General features: G+C 43.0%; 1 protein-coding gene across 3 annotated transcripts in view; it reads left to right on the plus strand.

The window, feature by feature from the left end:
- The window catches only part of LOC108704366 (LARGE xylosyl- and glucuronyltransferase 1), a 217,024-nt gene that overhangs the window by 183,475 nt on the left and 15,134 nt on the right, over positions 1–18,415 (plus strand). For all 3 annotated transcript variants that reach the window (XM_041585904.1, XM_018240869.2, XM_041585905.1), the window contains exons 7-9: positions 2,348–2,452; positions 13,336–13,448; positions 14,417–14,542. In XM_041585904.1, coding sequence (XP_041441838.1) covers positions 2,348–2,452; positions 13,336–13,448; positions 14,417–14,542 — 344 coding nt within the window. The remainder of the gene's footprint in view (positions 1–2,347; positions 2,453–13,335; positions 13,449–14,416; positions 14,543–18,415) is intronic.

Consider the following 18,415-nt stretch of genomic DNA (forward strand, 5'->3'; position numbering starts at 1 on the left):
CCGAGCAGACTAGAAAAATGTTTATTGAGAGGTAACGGTGACATTTACTAAAAAATGTATTTTAGGAAACAGAACAGATTGCGCTCGGCAAGAACTCGACTGGAAACGCATATTTTTCACTAATTGTGGTAGAAAGAGAGAAAGCGCTTAAAGGGCTCCCATGAAAGTCTTTCTCAAATCTGGGTTAGCTGAACAGTTGTCGGACTACAACTGCTAGCTTACCCACTATTAGTAAAGTCAACTCTAAAACTTTGGGGTACCATTTTATTAGACCAATCACTAACTTGGTCACACTTGGTGGTGAGCTCATTTGTTTAAATGCCTGCCCTGTTGCTCTAAAGCAGGAATCCCCAAACTTTTTTTTACCTGTGAGCCACATTCAAATGTGAGCAAAAGCTGGGGAGCAACACAAGCATGAAACAAGTTCCTGGGGTGCTAGTTATGGACTGAGGTTGACTATTGGTAGTCCCTATGTGAACTAGCAGTCTACAGGATGCTCTTCTTGGTTTTTGTTTTTATGCAAAAATGTCACAGGGACCACTGCTTTAGAGTGAGTTGTGGTGGCACCAACTTGTCAGCCCTCCCAGTACATTAGCTTTAAGCATCTGAACTGCTACTAGCACCAAACTGCTTGCTGAGCCATCTCAATCTACTGCCTTGTGTTGTAATCATCTTCCCCTGCTGTCATCATCTTGCCCTACTGTGGCCATCTTGTTCTACTGTCACCATCTTGCCCTACTGTCACTGTCTCCATCTAGCCCTACTGGGGCCATTTTGTCCTAACATTGCCCTCTTGCCTTGCTGTTGCCATTGTTCACTACTGTTGCCATCTTGTCCTACTGTATTGTTCTACTGTCAATTTCTTGCCCTACTGTTTCCATCTTGTCCTACTGTCTCCATCGTGCCGTACTCATCATCTTGCCCTACTGTCATCTTCTTGCCCTACTGTCTCCATCTTGCCCTACTGTTATCATCTTGCCCTACTATAACCATCTTGTCCTACTATCACCATCTTGCCTCACTGTCTCCATCTTGCCCTATTATCACCATCCTGCCCTACTGTTTCCATCTTGTCCTACTATCACCATCTTGTCCTACTGTTATCATATTGCCCTACTATCACCACCTTGTCCTACTATCACCATATTTTTCTACTGTCTCCATATTGCCCTACTGTCTCCATCTTGACCTACTATCACCATCCTGTCCTACTGTCTCCATCTTGTCCTACTATCACCATCTTGTCCTACTATCACCATCTTGTCCTACTGTCTCCATCTTGTCATACCGTCTCCATCTTGCCCTTCTGTCTCCATTTTACCCTACTATCATCATCTTGCCCTACTATGACCATCTTGTCCTACTGTCTCCATCTTGTCCTACTCATGGCCCGGATTTACATAGTGGGCATCCCTATGCCCGCTGGTTGGGCAGAATGCTGCCCCCATAAAATCCTGCCTCTCTAGGCCCGTGCCTTGGTGGCCTTTACACAAATGCAGGCCTGGTCCTACTGTTTCCATCTTCCCCTACTGTCTCTGTCTTGCCATACTGTCTCCCATCTTGCAGCACATCCCTAACATTCTGGGATCATGCAGGGCCCCCATAATTAGCTGAGCAAGAGAGAGGAGTCAATGCCAGGGATCTGTTTGCCAGACCAACATTGAGGGAGGCAGGTAGGAGAGATGAGAATAACTGTCCTCTGTTTTGCTCAGGAGTCACACGTCAGGCAGGAGAGGATTTTGGGTCCCATCGCTCCTTGTTAATTTAACAGCCTCGGACAGGTGGCGCCCCGGCGGTGTTTAAACTAAATAAACTTGTTTACCAGAGCGAGTGTGACAAGCGGCACATAAAGGGAATTGTTCTGCATCTCCTACGTGTCGTCCAGCACCCGGCGTCTCTGGCTCTTCTATATGTCAAGGTCAGACTGTAATAGAAAGAGATTCCCTGTAATACACAGAAATAAACTGCAATCAATGAGGACTACTTAATCCTAGTGGGGCTAATTCCTCATTATAACATCCTTCAGCCTTCCACTGATTGCACCGCACTCTGCAAGGAGACGCCATATGCTTTCAATGGATATTTGTTTTTCAAATTTTATAACGTTTTATTTTTTAAGCATATTTTAATAGTCTGGCTCTGGTATGACACAGTTATATGGGTCTCATTTACTAAGTGCAAAAAAAAAAAATCAGGTTTCTTCTGTGTGGACTGAGTTGAGGGGGGGCTGGGTGATCCCAAATAATCAGGGTACATCTCATTAATGCAAGTTGTTGGATTGCAGCCCTTCTCATGTCACATGATGTGTTGATCCTCCCAGTGATTTCTGTGCTATCTGTGCTTTCAGGGCAGCAAGTGCTTGGACTGGTGGAGAATCAAAGCGACTGGTACCTGGGAAATTTATGGAAAAACCACCGTCCTTGGCCGGCTCTGGGGAGAGGGTACAACACAGGTAAGGGTAGTAACTTAAAGGACGACTTCATCACTTGCCATGTACCATTGTGATGTTCTTGTTGACCATGGAAGAACTATGCAGCAGGAATAGAATGAAGTTGGCAATGCCATGAAATAACCTTGGAGCCTAAGGGGGTCCCACAGGCACAAATAATTCGATCTTCAACCGCAGGAGAACTAGAGAACTATAGTATGAAGGGGCCTTTGCACACTTATACTTGCAAGCATTAAAGGGGAACATGAGATCATGGCTGCAGTTTAGGGGTTGGAAGGGTTTGTTTATACAGAACTCATTAGTTCTGGGATTGGGGGCAGGGGCAACTGGGTGAGTCTGTATAAACCACGGCACAGGGATTGGGGAAGGCACGTAACTGGGCATGGGAAGGCTTGTATAAATTCAAGGAGGCTGAAAGAACAAGGACTGTGGGTATTGGTGGGCCTGTATAAACTGCAGGAGGCTGCATGGACCAGGATTGGGATGTATAGATTGCAGGAGGCTGCATTGACTGGAATTGGGAGAGGGACATAGCGGGGCATGGGCAGGCCTGAATAAACTGCAGGAGACTGCATGGATTCAGCTTGGGGGCTGCAGGGACAGGGATTGGGAATGGGACGGCATATATAAACTGCAGGAGGATGCATGGGCAGATAATAAGTGCTACACGGACAGGGAATAAAGTTTGGACATTGCTGGGCATGAGCAGGAATGTATAAACTACAGGGGGCTGCATGGGCAGGGAATGGAGGTGGGACATAGCTGGGCATGGGCGGGCCTGTATAAACTGCAGGAGGCTGCATGGACTAGCATTAATATATATAGATTGCAGGAGGCTGCATTGACTGGCATTGGGAGAGGGACATAGCAGGGCATGGGTAGGCCTGAATAAACTGCAGGAGACTGCATGGATTCAGCTTGGGGGCTGCAGGGACAGGGATTGGGAATTAGCTGTGCATGGGAAGTCATGTATAAACTGCAGGAGGATGCATGGGCAGGTATGAAGTGCTGCATGGACAGGGAATAGAAGTTGGACATTGCTGGGCATGAGGAATGTATAAACTATGGGAGGCTGCAAATGGGATCCAGGTAGTTTTGCTGCTCTTTTAAGCTACCACTTCTTGTTTTTTTTCTAGTCTAGAGTGATCACATTGCAGACTTTGCATAATGTTTAATTATCCTCCCTTCAGACACCTCTCTCTCCATGCTGCACTCACTGCCCCTCTCCTCATCCACCTGCCTTTCATTCTCTCTACACTTATGTCTCGTTATACGTGTAAATAAATTTAAAGTGCATTCTTTGTGCGCAGGAGAAAACCCCCTTCCTCCCGTCCCTTCTGTTGCTCGATTTAATTGGTTCCTTTTCATGCGTTGCAATCTTCCCCCAACCCTACATGTGCAGGTCAGACTTGTGCTGCAGTTGATGATTTTTGTTATTCCATTCTAGAGACTGCTATTTGCCACTTGCTTAATGTGTCATTATATTTATTATTCTGTGCCGCTTATTTTATGCGTTGCTTTTCGAGCATTTGTTAAAGGGCAAGTATACCTGTTGCGACGCGGTTTCAAGAACCAGAACCGGAGAACAGCAGGAGATGACAATTGCTTTTATAATTTTACTTGAGAGAGGTCTCTGGCTGTTGGAAGTAGTAGTATCATGGCAGGGGTAATAGTTGGATATTCTTGATTTACATTACAGTGAAACCTTAATATTATATCCTCTGGTTTTGTTTTCTCTAATTTTACATTTTTGTTTTGTGATCCCACCTATATATTATGCATAACACATTTCCCTGATTTTACGTTTTCCTGGATGTTACACCATTTTTTTCTAGTCCCCTGAAAAACTTGGGGGTTCTACTGTATTTTATCCTCTCACGTTGAAGCTGACACTTCTCTTTCTGGTATCTTTACCAGTCAAACTGACTTTTGGTGTGTGCCATCAATAGTGTAATTGGGGTGGGCAAGAGGGTGCCCAAGTGAGAGGTCCCAATCCTTAGTGACCCCCTGGAAGGCAGTATAATGGAATGATTTTGCAGTACTTCACATCAATGTTTCTTGCCTTGGTTTGGAAAGTAACAATCAATACGAGAGATCTATATCTGGCTCGTCTCCATGCAAGCATAGCAAGCCATTCATAAATAAATGCCCATAGCATAATGTGTGTGTAAGTGGTTAGGGTTAGGGTTAGGGTCTGAGGGTTAGGGTCTGAGGGTTAGGGTTTGAGGGTTAGGGTTTGAGGGTTAGGGTTTGAGGGTTAGGGTTTGAGGATTAGGTTTAGGGTTAGGGTAAGGGTTATAATTTTATGGTAAAGCAATTAGAGCATTCTCAAGCAGGTGGAATGAATTAAAGGTTTGAGATCTCAAATAGTGGAAAAAGGCAGATAAGAGGGCAAGAGAAAATATGAAAAATAAAAAAAGCTGGAGAAAAGCTTTTGTTTCCCATCTAGATGGAATAAAATTAGCATCTCAGCCTTTGATAATGGGGCATCTTGAACATGAGCTTGACCTTTGTGTCAGAGAAGAAGGAGAATTGTTGGCACAATCATATCTTCTTAAGGATGAAGGGATTTTGAGGAGACCATAGGTTTGGAAGGTGCACACCCAAAAAAAAGGAAATTATGAGGTGCAAGTCCAACAGAGGTCTCCAAAGAAAATAACAAAAACAAGAGGAAAAAGGATCAAAATTTATTGTACAGAAATTGACATGATAAGATAAAACCCATGTCATTTTTTTGTACAGTAAATTAATTTTGATCCTTTTTCATAGTCGAGTGTGCAATCCTCTTTCTTTTGGCCAACTGGAGACCGTCCAATGAATTTTTATTGCCCCAGGTCTGCTTAAAGGAAATGTAAAAACCTTGAAAGAAATGAGTGCTGCTCTTTAGATTAATTTATATCTTTTTTTAAAATATTGGCAGTTTTTTTCACTGCCATCTGCTGTTTACTTGGGCATATTGAAAACGGCTGGTAGAAAATTAAGTTAGTGAGCAGAAAAGAGTCATGTGATGTTTCTCTGGTGAGTTTCAAGCAGGACTACACAAGGGTCCAATTAGCTGAAATAAACACCAGGAGGCACTGTTTCATGTTCGCTTTTTTTTACAGTGTTATAAACTTTTAAGAAGAATTGACATTTCCTTTATGACGTCACTGGTGATAAATATTGTACAATTGGTCGACTACAGTCAGAAGTCTTGTGACACTGATTTTAAGAGATGCAACATGGGCGTAAATAAAGGCCATTGACCAATATATGTTGCAGAATGGTTCCAGATTCAGGGGATCGATACAGGGAATTGCATGCCATTTTTTCTTACTGCGGCTTGCGTGCGAGGAGAAACGCGCAGCCTCCGGTGCATTGTAGTTAAAACTTGGCTAAAAATGCTGACCATCTGTTCTGCTCACCAGCTGGGACTTATTGTCGGCATTAATCTGGCATGGCAGTAACTCTTTTTTACCACTGACCTTAATCAAAGAAAATAACATGATTGTTTGGTATATGAGCAAAGGGTCAGTGTGGTTCAACACAGACCTATTTTCTCTTAGCAGATAAGGAGAAGCATGCACAATTCAAAGTATCAGTTCAGTATCCTATGAGCAACATAGCGGAGCAGTATTTAGAATTATTACTTTGCACCTCTGGGGTCCTTGGTTTAATTCCAACCAGGTTGACTATTTGCTGCTCTGCACCCACCAGAGAAGAGTCAATATAAGGGAGACCTTAGATTGTAAGCTCATTGGAACAGGGACTGATGAAAATGTGATAGGGACCTTAGATTGTAATCTCACTGGGGCTGGGACTGATGGGAATGTGATAGGGACCTTATATTGTAAGCTCACTGAGGCAGGGACTAATGGGAATGTGACAGGGACCTTAGATTGTAAGCTCACTGGGGCAGGGACTGATGGGAATGTGACAGGGACCTTAGATTGTAAGCTCACTGGGGCAGGGACTGATGGGAATGTGATAGGGACCTTATATTGTAAGCTCACTGAGGCAGGGACTAATGGGAATGTGACAGGGACCTTAGATTGTTAGCTCACTGGGAAAGAGAGATGGGAATGTGACAGGGACCTTATATATGGGAATGTGGAATGTGATAGGGACCTTATATTGTAAGCTCACTGAGGCAGGGACTGATGGGAATCTGACAGGGACCTTAGATTGTAAGCTCACTGGGACAGGTACTGACGGGAATGTTATGGAACATCAGATTGTAAGTATTTTTAGTGCTGGAATTAAAATTAGTTGATCTCAACCTGATGTGTGCTGGGGGGTTTTCAGCCCCCAAGTTTAATAGAATTCTATATTTAGCAGGCCTTTCCAGGAGTCCTGTCAACTCTGATTAATATTTTTATTTTAGTGTCTGTTCACTACTACTTGAATATCCCCAGCTCACCCATTCCCCCCTCCAATTCGCTCCCCCACACGTCGGAACAGCTGGTTCCAAACTGTGTCTCACTTGTTACCTTCTGGCTATACTATAAATTAAAATAATTTTAGGCATTCGCTCTGCCTAACAATGTGCGACACCTCCTGCAGGTGGTTCCTTTGATATTTAGGCTTGAAGTGACAGGAGGAATGTGACAGAGGAGACAATATGGACGGTGACAAACGGTGGCATCTCTCCCCAGAGCTGCATATGTGTCGGCAGTCACCATGCAATAACAACTAGTGAGATTCACTGACCGTGCCAATCATGTTCCTTTCCTGTGTCCAATAAAACAAATATGTTCCATACTCTTTCAACTGCCACAGGAAAAGAATATAAAGGGCACTACATGCATCTACCAGGCCTTTCCTAGTCTTCTTCTCCTTGTGTTCCTTGTCTGTATTGTTCTACACGGGCAGAGGAACTGAAGTTAATTTTGTTGGGTTAAAGGACCAGAGGAAAAACCAAGTTGTCCATGATCCTATAGTACATGAACCCCAGGCCTTGAGTCTTTTACAGACGGCTTCTAATCCATTGCTTGGATACAGTGTACTGACTTTTGTAAAGGGAATCTATATCTATAGTAAAAAGAGACTATTAACTGACAGACCTGCCTAAAAATGTGATGTGATGGACCTTCTTACATGAAGTGCAATGATGCCTAAGTTAAAGATCTTTAACAAGCAACTAGAAGATAACATGCCCATGTCCTCTACTAGAATGTATCAATGGGGCTTGGCCAGTTTTATGTGCGTTATTTATATGGTTCATGTTGTGAAAACATACAGGCAGGTGTTCAAGCATGGACATCTTCAGGCTTCACATCATACATGGACATGCAGGTGCTTTAATAAACCAGATATAGATAGGACAAAGAGTATTAATGGTGTTGGGAGTGAGTATAAGCATTTTGGCACATTGCACAGCCCTTAGATCATTGCTTTTCAAACTAGAGTATGAGGCCAGCCTTTGAATTCTAGTGAGGCTTGAGCAGACCTCTTCTCCCCCCCCCCCCAAAAATATTGCATTCCAGTTCTTCTTGTTATGACTTTATCTAGTATAGGTAAATCTAAAACAATTGGACATGCTGAGTAATCTTTGATGATGTTTCACTACTCTGAAGAAGCTGCTCGGATAAGTAATAAATAGTGATGGGCGAATTTATTTGCCAGGCGCAAATTCGCGGCGAATTTGCGCGATTCGCGGCAGGCGAATAAATTCGCGAAACGCCCGCGAAAATTCGCGGAAAAAATTCGCCGGCGTCAAAAAAATTTTTCCGAAAAAAACGGGCGCCGGCGTCAAAAACGGGCGCCGGCGTCAAAAACGAGACGCCGGCGCCGTTTCGCGAATTTTTCGCCGTTTCGCGAATTTCGCGCGAAATTCGCGAATTTTTCGGCGAAGCGAAACGGCGCAAATTCGCCCATCACTAGTAATAAAACCTTTTCAAAGATTACTCAGCAAGTCCAGTTGTTTTAGATTTACCTGTACTAGATATACCATGACCTGGATGAATGAAAATCTTCATAGTCATCTTGTTATAACTGTTTATTCTTTAGTCAATGTAATGTTTGCAAGGACCTTTAACCTTCCAAGACATAGCAATCTTGGAGAAGTATGGAGAATGAGTCGGCCAAGGAGACGGAGGTGGTGGAGGTCAGCATATCGGAGATGTTTCCAGGGTTTGTATAGGAAAATGTCGTTCAACCGTGGTCCCAAGAATATCTAACCCTAATTTACCTTCAACCGGGTATCCGATTTATTTAGTTGAACAAATAATCATCCTCCCTAGATCTTACCGTAACTGGACTTAAGGCTTGTTGTTCTCGTAATGTTCCAAGCCCAACTCAGGGGGGGTCCAGTTTACCCCTCCGCCCATGTTTAGGCTTCCCATTGGTCTGGGAGGAATTAATACATTTATACATCTACATTCCATAATAAAACTCAAGTTCCTCTGTTGTCAGGGCACAGAAAAGAAGAACTTTTAGGTATTTTTGAATGTTTTTCTATTCTCAGTCCTGACTTAAATGTTAGCTCAGGATCATTCCATAGGTTCTCTTCCAGTAGGGCACAATATAAAGCAAAGTCAGATTATGTTTAGGATCCTCTATTCTCTTTCTTGCTATCCAAGAGCATCAATGGACTGGGCCTCTCCTGCCCCCTTTCTACTTCTTTAATATTGCATGAAATCCTCTGTCTGCAGCCAATATTCCTTGCTTACCATATATATTTTAAATCCCCCTTTGAACTGAGATAAATTGGACGACTTAATGATAGTGAATTGCAGGTCTGATGAAAAAAGAAACCATCGGATAATTAATAGTTTATGATAATGGATTGTGGGCTTCCAGTCAGCAGTAAAGGATAATTGGCGGTAGGATGCTTTGCTTTGGAAGTGATTTGGACCAGAATTATTTAATATCTGAGTTCTTCAATTTCGAGATTAAAGTCCTTGTTGATATATAGCAACAAATGTAGGTAGATTATAGCAAAAAAAATCAAAAACAGTCAGTGGATTTTAGGTGTGTTAAAGGTAGTTATGGGCAAAAAAAAAAGCTTTTATGCAACGTGCATCAAGGGAAGTGTTTCATGGCGTGCACTGACTTTCTTACATGATGCCTGGGGATGAGATATGAAATTACCTAAAAGTAATGAGAATTCAGGCTGTGTAACCCTCAACCAAATAAGCCTTCCTCTGGAAATTGGTTAATGGGTCTTGTGCACCGTGTCCTACAAGTAGAAGAAGTAGAAGTAAAAGATTAGTGTTACAGCATATGAGGAGTGGAAAACTCTGGAATCCCAGTTACGGGCACCCACTGGCACAATGCTCTTTGCTTTAATTGAGCAGCTCTTTATTTGAACCTCTTTTCTATCCCTCTCTGGCTATCACCTACCTCTTTGTAATCCTGGACCTCTTAGAAAATATAAGACTTTTCCAGACACTCTGTATGTTTGGATGGAGCTTTCTGAAAGCTCACCTCTCTCAAAACCCAAAACCTATTTGCAAACTTGTATGTCATGCCAAGGAACCTCACACAAGCCTATAACTCGTATCAAGAAAGCTCCCTCTAAGCTTGTAAGTCAAGCCAATATAGGAACGCTTACAAAAACTTGGAACTCATGCCAAGGGACTTCTTGCAAGCCTGAGACCTATCCAAAGAAAATTCTCATTAGGCTTGTAGGCAAACCCAAAAGACCCCTAAGCAAACTTATATCATGCCAAGGAATCTCTCTACAAAGCTTGCAACTCATGAGCCTCCCAAAAGCCTTGAACTCATACCAAGAAAACTCTCTGTAGGCTTGTAAGTCAACCCAATAATCTATTTGCAATCTTAAATACGTATAATGCCACGGAACCACTATACAAGACTGGAACTCATTATAAGGAACCTCCATAAAAGCCTGGAACTCATGCCTAGAAGACTCTGACTAGGCTTGTACATTAGGCCCAAGAACCTACTTTCAAGCTTGTATGTCATGCCAAGGAACATCTCCAGAAGTTGGGAACACATGCCAAGGAACTTCATAACAAACAGGGACTTTATGCTATGGAGAACTTGGTATTCACACAAGTACATCTTCTCCGAAAAGTGATTAATGTAAAAGTACCTCCCGGAAAGCTTGTAAATCATACAAAGCCAATGTATCTTTCCCTAAGCTTTTAACCCATGCCAAGAAACCTTCAATGAAATCCTCTTAATCATGTCAAGGTACCTTTCCAAAAGTCTGTAGCTCATGCCAAGTTACCTTTTGAAAGGCTTGTAACTCATGCCAAGGTAGCTCTCTGAAAGCTTGTCACTCACACCAAGGAACCTTTCCAAAAGCTTGTAACACTTGCCAGCCTACCTTTTGAAAGACTGTAAGTCATGCCAAGGTAATGGACGTCTCTGAAAAGAGATACAATATGCTAAAGTACCTCTCAAAAGTTTGTAGCTTATGCCAAGGTATCTCTATGAAAGCTTGTAACGTGTCATAACTCATGCCAGGTAGACTGTTTGTAACTTATATAATGGTACCTCTTAAATCATCTCATGTCAGGGCACCTTTCTAGAAGCTTGTTTCGGACAATGAACCTGTCTGAAAACATGTTTTTTATGCCAACCAAGGTACCTCTCAGAAAGCTTACAAAGCTGGCCTTACACAGGCCAACATTAACTGCCAGCTTGACCTCCAGACAGCTTTTTTGCTTGTCTATGGGACAATATCTGACTAGGGAATGACCAGGTTTCAAAGCGGGTTTCAAAATCCCTTTTGGTGAGGACCAATGTGCCTGTCTAACTTGACAGTTTGCAACTAATGCTAGTACCTCTCTGAAAGCTGGCCATTTATTCCAAGAAACTTTCATGAAAGCTTTTCATTGTGCCAAGGTACTGCTCTGAAGACTCAGAACCAATGCCAAGAAACTTCTCCAAAGGCTTCTGATTCCTGGTTCTGTCTCTCCAAACAAGTCAGGTAATTGGTATCATTTAAACAACTGTGCTGGGCCATTTCAGTACCATCTACTGAATTCAGCCAGAAAGAATAATACTGCTAAGAAGAGTGTTGTTGCTTTCCTTGATGCCTAGATACCTTCATGGATATAGATAAAGTATAGGTTACCCCTGCCAAGGAATGTCTCCTTAGAGAATGATCAGCATTCATTGCGGGTCCTTCAGAACCTCTAAGCTGATTGACAGTCCTATTTCCCAAGCGCTTCTGTGTAGGCGGAAGAATTTTAGCTTCCGTGTCACATCTTGTTTTTCTTTAGTAGATGTACCATATGCCAGAAGGTATCACTGAAAGCTCTTAGCTGGAAGATATAACATCTTGAAGTTAATTCCTTATAATAACCCGTTAATAAGAATGTAATAAATTTAGTAACATTTGGAAACCCCATTTTCAGAATCTTAATCTATTTTCTGTGTTGTTATATCCAAGAAATGTCCTTTGTACACAAAGGGGTACCAGTATAAACTTTGGTGGACCCTTGTGTTCTTAATGATTTTTTTTTTTTTTTAAAAAAAAAATTGTATTGATGTGGGATTATGCCTGGTGGAAGAAGAGTTTGAGGTTAAAAGAGCAGCCTAAAAAATCAGTAACTCAACAAATTAATATTCAATGTGTCAATAATTATAACATAATCTTTAATATAATTCATACATTTGAAAATTCAATACATTGCAATAAAATCCACCTGGCTAGAAAAAAATTCACTTGGCAAAAAAAAAATTGTGGATGGATAACAAGATGAGAAAAATATTCTTTGTCAATGGGCAAAATGATCATACAGTATTTGAGCATTGCAAAATGTTGGCGAGTAAATAAGTGAAATGATGTAAAATAAGAGTTTCAGAGGGAAAATTCTCAACTTTTTAGACTTGCATAGTCAATAGGTGAAATGACCGAAACTCATAATTTATAATTTCGTCAGAAATCTTGCAATTTTCCACCAGTCTGAGCTTGGTCTAGGAAGTAGACACCAAATAACCTTTTATACTTTCACATAGGAAACAGGTGAAATGATCAAAGCTAATAATTTCGTCAAAAACCTTGCAATTTTTCACCAGTTTGGTCTTGGAAGTAGACCCCAACGGGCAAACAGAAGTTGGGCAGTACATACCTCTCAAACTCTAAGTCAACATAGGTCTTACAATTAGACCTGGCAACACCCAGTTATGCCCAAACACATGTCCCCTTTAGGCCATAACCCCCACCCATATAGTGGTAGGCAACATTCCTTTTGGCATCTGCTTGTCCGGCGCTCCCACCAAAATCAGGGCCATTTTCTGCGTATTACACAGGCTGCTCTTGACTTTATCCCAGGATTTATTTATTGTATAAGAATGTTCTCTATGTAAGAAGATAATTGGACCCATTAGCAGCCATAAGCTTTAGGGTGATGTCATAGCTGGTTCAATGAGGTCATTTGATACAGTACCAAGTGTCTACACTGGTTAGGAGCAATTAGGTGAGGCATAAAGTAGATGGGTGGGTTTGGGCCAGTAGTTTATAGGATTATTTTGATTGGCTGCTGGCATATTTAACATGAAGGACTAATCACTTGTTCATGCTCTGACTGTTGGGGGGCATCTGTAGTCTCAAATATGTGCAAGGCCAAATTAAATCTGATGGCACTGTGTGTCTTCAGGTTATTCAAATGTTCTCTTGGGTTGTTCCAATATGCTCCACTCAGGTTAATACCTTGCCCTACATTTGGGCGTCATGGAATGCTGGAACCTGAAGAACCACAGGTTGGATATACCATAGCTGTCAATGGGTTTTGGCTGGAAGAGGAAATGGGTCAGATGTTTCCTGTGCCACTGCCTTCAGAAATCATGGGGCCCCATACGCTGACCTGGCCTTACCACCAATAGGATTCAAGGCTGCCCCCAGCCCCTTGATTGTAAGCATGAATGTAGATGATGTTGACCAGTTGGACCTGGCTCTAATGGCCGTTCTTCCTGTTTTCTTTCTGCAGGGGTGATCTTGCTGCTCCTGGACAAGTTGAGGAAGATGAAATGGGAACAGATGTGGCGCCTCACTGCTGAGCGAGAGCTAATGAGCATGCTCTCTACATCACTGGCTGATCAGGTACTCATCAGGCATGATTACGTTGAGGATTATGTTGGACAGGTGTCATGAATATGGCTAGCTTTCCACTCTTTGACCATCCATGGTGACAACCTCAGTGGTAGGGGGCTATGTAGAAGCAAGAGCCAATAAAATTATTGCTTACGCTAGAAAGACTCCATTGGACCAGTGGAAGTTCACTGCTGATTGGCTGCCGTGGGTTTTGTTCTCTCTTGCTATATTTTCTACTAGATAAAACACTGGTTGTCATGCGGTTGACCTGTCTTACCTAAGAAAGTGCACCCAACATGATTCAGGGGTAGTGATGAGTAAATTCATTCACCAGCCATGAATTTGCGGCAACAATTTGCCATAGAAAAATCTGCAGAGAAAAAAACGACGCCCATAAAAACACGGGCATTGACTTTAATGCATTCGGTGCAAGAAAAATTGTTGTGCATAAAAACGCCAATTAACTTCAATGCGTTTTGCGAATTTTTTGCCGTTTTACAAATTTCTTAGCAGTTTTGCAAATTTTCCGGGACCGATTCGCTCATCACTAGTCAGGGGGTGACCTTGCACATCTACCCAGGTGGCTAACTCTCTCCAAAGCTCTTCACACCTCCCGGGCCCCATAATATCACTTGGCTGTTGCCACAAAGTATCTGCGCTGTGAGACTGGAGGCTTTTTGTATGAATAGCTGAGCAGGAATCACCCAGTTAACGTAGCGAGAGGAGAGCGGTCCCTGTCATGTTTGCCCATTACCTTGTGATTCCGTGTGACAATCTCCGAGAGATGATTCCAGGCCCGGTCATGCAGAACATTATGCCATTTAACTCACCTGAGCCGAGTTCTGTAATGAGCAGGTTGTAGGCGGGGGGGGGGGATCATACTGAGTATGTCTCGTTCTGACAGCCGTAGGCTGATTTATCCAATGTTCTCCTAGTCTTCAGGATTCCGTAAGCTGAACTGTAACTCTCTCCCCCAGGACATCTTCAATGCCGTCATCAAGCAGAACCCGTTCCTGGTGCACCAGCTCCCCTGTTTCTGGAATGTGCAACTGTCTGATCACACTCGCTCAGAACAATGCTACAGGGATGTCTCCGATCTTAAGGTACCATCCTGTGGGACGCTTCTCTTCATGGGTATACAGTCAATCTATTGAATTAGGCCACCAACACGCTAGGCCAAATTGGGATGATCCAATCATTTGACCCACAGACCAAGAATTGAATCATAATAGGAGCTGAACTTGGCCTATAGGTAACTACATAGTAAGTTAGGTTGAAAAAAGACACACGTCCATCAAGTCCAACCTTTAAGTCTATATATAACCTGTCTTACTGCCAGTTGATCCAGAGGAAGGGTCAAACCCCCATCTGAAGACTCTCCAATTTGCCTCAGAGGGGGTAAAAATTCCTTCCTGACTCCAAAATGGCACCGGTTGTTGGTTGGTTCTAACTACTGCCAGCCAAGACACCATCGGGCTGCACTGTTTCATAAGTCAGAACCAGCAGTGCATTATTTTTTAAATTTCATTACCAAAAGACCTTTAAAGCATGTGGAGATGCGGTATGAATGTGTATATTGGAAAGCTTCGTAAAAATACATTTGCTTTCCTTTGGCAAAATGTCATTGGAGTTACTTGAAGAAAGAAATAATCCTCGGCCGTATATAAATGCAGTTCTAACTTGCCCTTTAGCTGTGCCCTGCCTTACAGAACTGTGCTCCTGTTACAAAATGCTGCTGGTTTATTGGAGGAAAGCAGATGTTAATTGGGAGTGATGCATTAACATCTCTCTCAGTCGGATGATATATCGCAGTGTCGCACCCGCGGAACACTAATTAGCCCCGCGCTCTACTTTAGATCTTGTCATCGCTATCCCAAAAACGATCAAGCCATCTAATTATCAGAGTTATCACTGTATCGGCTAATTATGTAAAACAATGACATCAGTTACCAGTTTAGCTGCGCTTTCATCATGAGGTGCGCCTTAAATTGAATTAATCTGCCGGTTTTTAAGGGCTTTGAAGGGAAAGTGTGAAATCTGATGAATGACTTTTAACTATGCCACCGACCCCCTGGGACTCAACCCAGACAGCCTGACCCTTAATCCCCCCCTGCACCTTCCCGATGACCACTTCCTGCAGATCACCCCCCCATTGGGTCTCCGAGTTGCACCCAAGGCACATACCTCTGCTGCCCCTTGTTCCTCCCCCTCTTGACATCCAGGGACCATTTTCACAACAATTTGATGAAGACAATGCCAAATGGTTTAGAGGTTATGTACAGTAGGCTTATGGTGGAAATAAGAAACTGATAATTAGGAGTTTTCCTTACTAGGGTCTGGTCTACCAGAACATCCTTTGATACTGAGGCCAAGTCATAATTTAAAATTCCCTATTAACCTAATGACCAGGAAGTGTAGGGTTTTTTATCGTACATGATGAAGACCCTCACAACAGTTGGAGACCAGACCAGCATTTGGAGACCTAGTATCTGGTCTCCAAATTTGGAGACCAGCTACTAAGGTCTGGGTCCACCAGGACATCCTTTGATACTCTTGCAGGCCAGGTCATAATTTAAAATTCCCTGTGCTTTTTATTTAACTTGTGGCACCAGATTCCCTTTTTATCAACATAATGACCAGGAAGTGTAGGATCTTTTAGTACCTGGAGAAGACCCTCATAGCTTTTGGAGATCAGATTTAGGAAAGCCCTTCTCTTTTTGGCCGTCAAGTTGATGCAGTTAACGATGGAGCTCAAGCTGATTAGTTCCACTTTGGAGTATATCCAGGGGGCAGCTGTAACTGAACTATAGTGTCTGGGGTATTGTCTATTGATTGGAAAGCGTTAGTATAAAGCTTCATGCTCTGATGATCATGAGCAAGTTCCTCAACATAAATTCACTTATGTTCCTTCGCTTCACATGAGCAGTTGGTGGGGGCTTACAGGTGCAGTTGACCATGGGTGGCTGAAGACTTTTTTAAGGCCCACACCTCCAAGTATGGAGTCCCTTTGAGTTATAATTGCACCATGTTCCCCATTGATATACCAAACCCTGTTCAGATATCAGTTGAGAAGCCATCAATTTGGCACCTACCCTGCTGATTTAGGAGGTGCCACAAAAGCAGACGATATTGGCCTGCGTTAGATTTTATTCCTTCCCTCTGCTGGTTCATCCCCAACCTATGTTTTATCTGCATCTCTTTGCCCTAAGAATAAATCTGTTACCAAAGTGCTAATTAAGGCCTCCTGAAAACCTCCATCCAGCAAAGGACCAGAAATGGGATTCTGAAATATTTTAGGCCGTCGTGCCATTTACATCTATATTTTATGGCTGATAATGAGAAGAGAAAGTCACAATTGTCGAATGGCTCCTTCCCGGAGTTCTGACCCAATTATAACGTGTGTTATCTCTCCCGTACTCAAGCCTGGACAAGACAAAGGCACCTATTTATCAGTTTGTGCAAACTTTGCATTTGGTTGAATGTCATTCAGAAAGGTAGTTGAGTCAATGCATGTCCCTCTATATCTGTGCCCAGTATCTTCCTGTCTGAAGATAAATGAAGCCACCAATTGCTTTCATCGCATTGTCCCCTTCCCTACCAGCCTTTTTTATTCTGTATTTTTGCAGCATGCCTGGCATACAGGATTATCACAGGCAAATCTTAGCAAGGTAGTGCAGAAGCGCCGGATTCCTATGGAGCCATATTGATCTGTTTATTCAGTGGATCCATCAGACAGCGGCTCATTATGCACAAGTGAATTTCAGTTTACTTCAAGCAAAAACCTTTTGTTCATGAATCTGAAATTGGGTTTGGGAAGTAGCAGTGAGCAGCAATCTGTAGAAACATTGTGTCAACAGTCACCCAGCTATAGTTCCAGGGGTACCCAGGGCACAAATAAGCACTCACCCCAAATCTCCCCCTAACTGACCTTCAGACTGGGCCCCCTTAGCTCATAACAAGGTTATAGATATATATAGAAACATTGGGGTGTCACCCTGCTATAGTTCCAGGGGTACCCAGGGTACAAATAAGCACTCACCCCAAATCTCCCCCTAACTGGCCTTCAGACTGGGCCCCCTTAGCTCATAAAAAGGTTACAGATATATAGAAACATTGGGGTAACAGTCACCCTGCTATAGTTCCAGGGGTACCCAGGGTACAAATAATCACTCACCCCAAATCTCCCCCTAACTGACCTTTAGACTGGGTCCCCTTAGCTCATAACAAGGTTACAGATATATAGAAACATTGGGGTAACAGTCCCCCTGCTATAGTTCCAGGGGTACCCAGGGCACAAATAATCACTCACCCCAAATCTCCCCCTAACTGACCTTCAGACTAGGCCCCCTTAGCTCATAACAAGGTTACACATATATAGAAACATTGGGGAGTCACCCTGCTATAGTTCCAGGGGTACCCAGTGCAGAAATTATCACTCACATCAAATCTCCCCCTAACTGGCCTTCAAGCTGGGCCCCTTAGCTTATAACAAGGTTAAAGATATATAGAAACATTGGGGTAACAGTCACCCTGCTATAGTTCCAGGGGTACCCAGGGTACAAATAAGCACTCACCCCAAATCTCCTCCTAACTGACCTTCAGACTGGGCCCCCTTAGCTCATAACAAGGTTACAGTTTATATAGAAACATCGGGGTAACAGTCATCCTGCTATAGTTCCAGGGGTACCCAGGGTACAAATAAGCACTCACCCCAAATCTCCCCCTATTATAGAAACATTGGGGTAACAGTCACCCTGCTATAGTTCCAGGGGTACCCAGGACACAAATAAGCACTCACCCCAAATCTCCCCCTAACTGACCTTTAGGCTGGGCCCCCTTAGCTCATAACAAGGTTACAGATATATAGAAATATTGGGGTAACAGTCACCCTGCTATAGTTCCAGGGGTACCCAGGGTACAAATCACTCATCTGTTTCTGCCTCCAGCATTGACATTGCAGAACCCCGAGGGGCTTC

This window comes from Xenopus laevis, chromosome 3L, assembly GCF_017654675.1.
Source record: "Xenopus laevis strain J_2021 chromosome 3L, Xenopus_laevis_v10.1, whole genome shotgun sequence".
Classification (NCBI taxonomy): Eukaryota; Metazoa; Chordata; class Amphibia; order Anura; family Pipidae; genus Xenopus; species Xenopus laevis.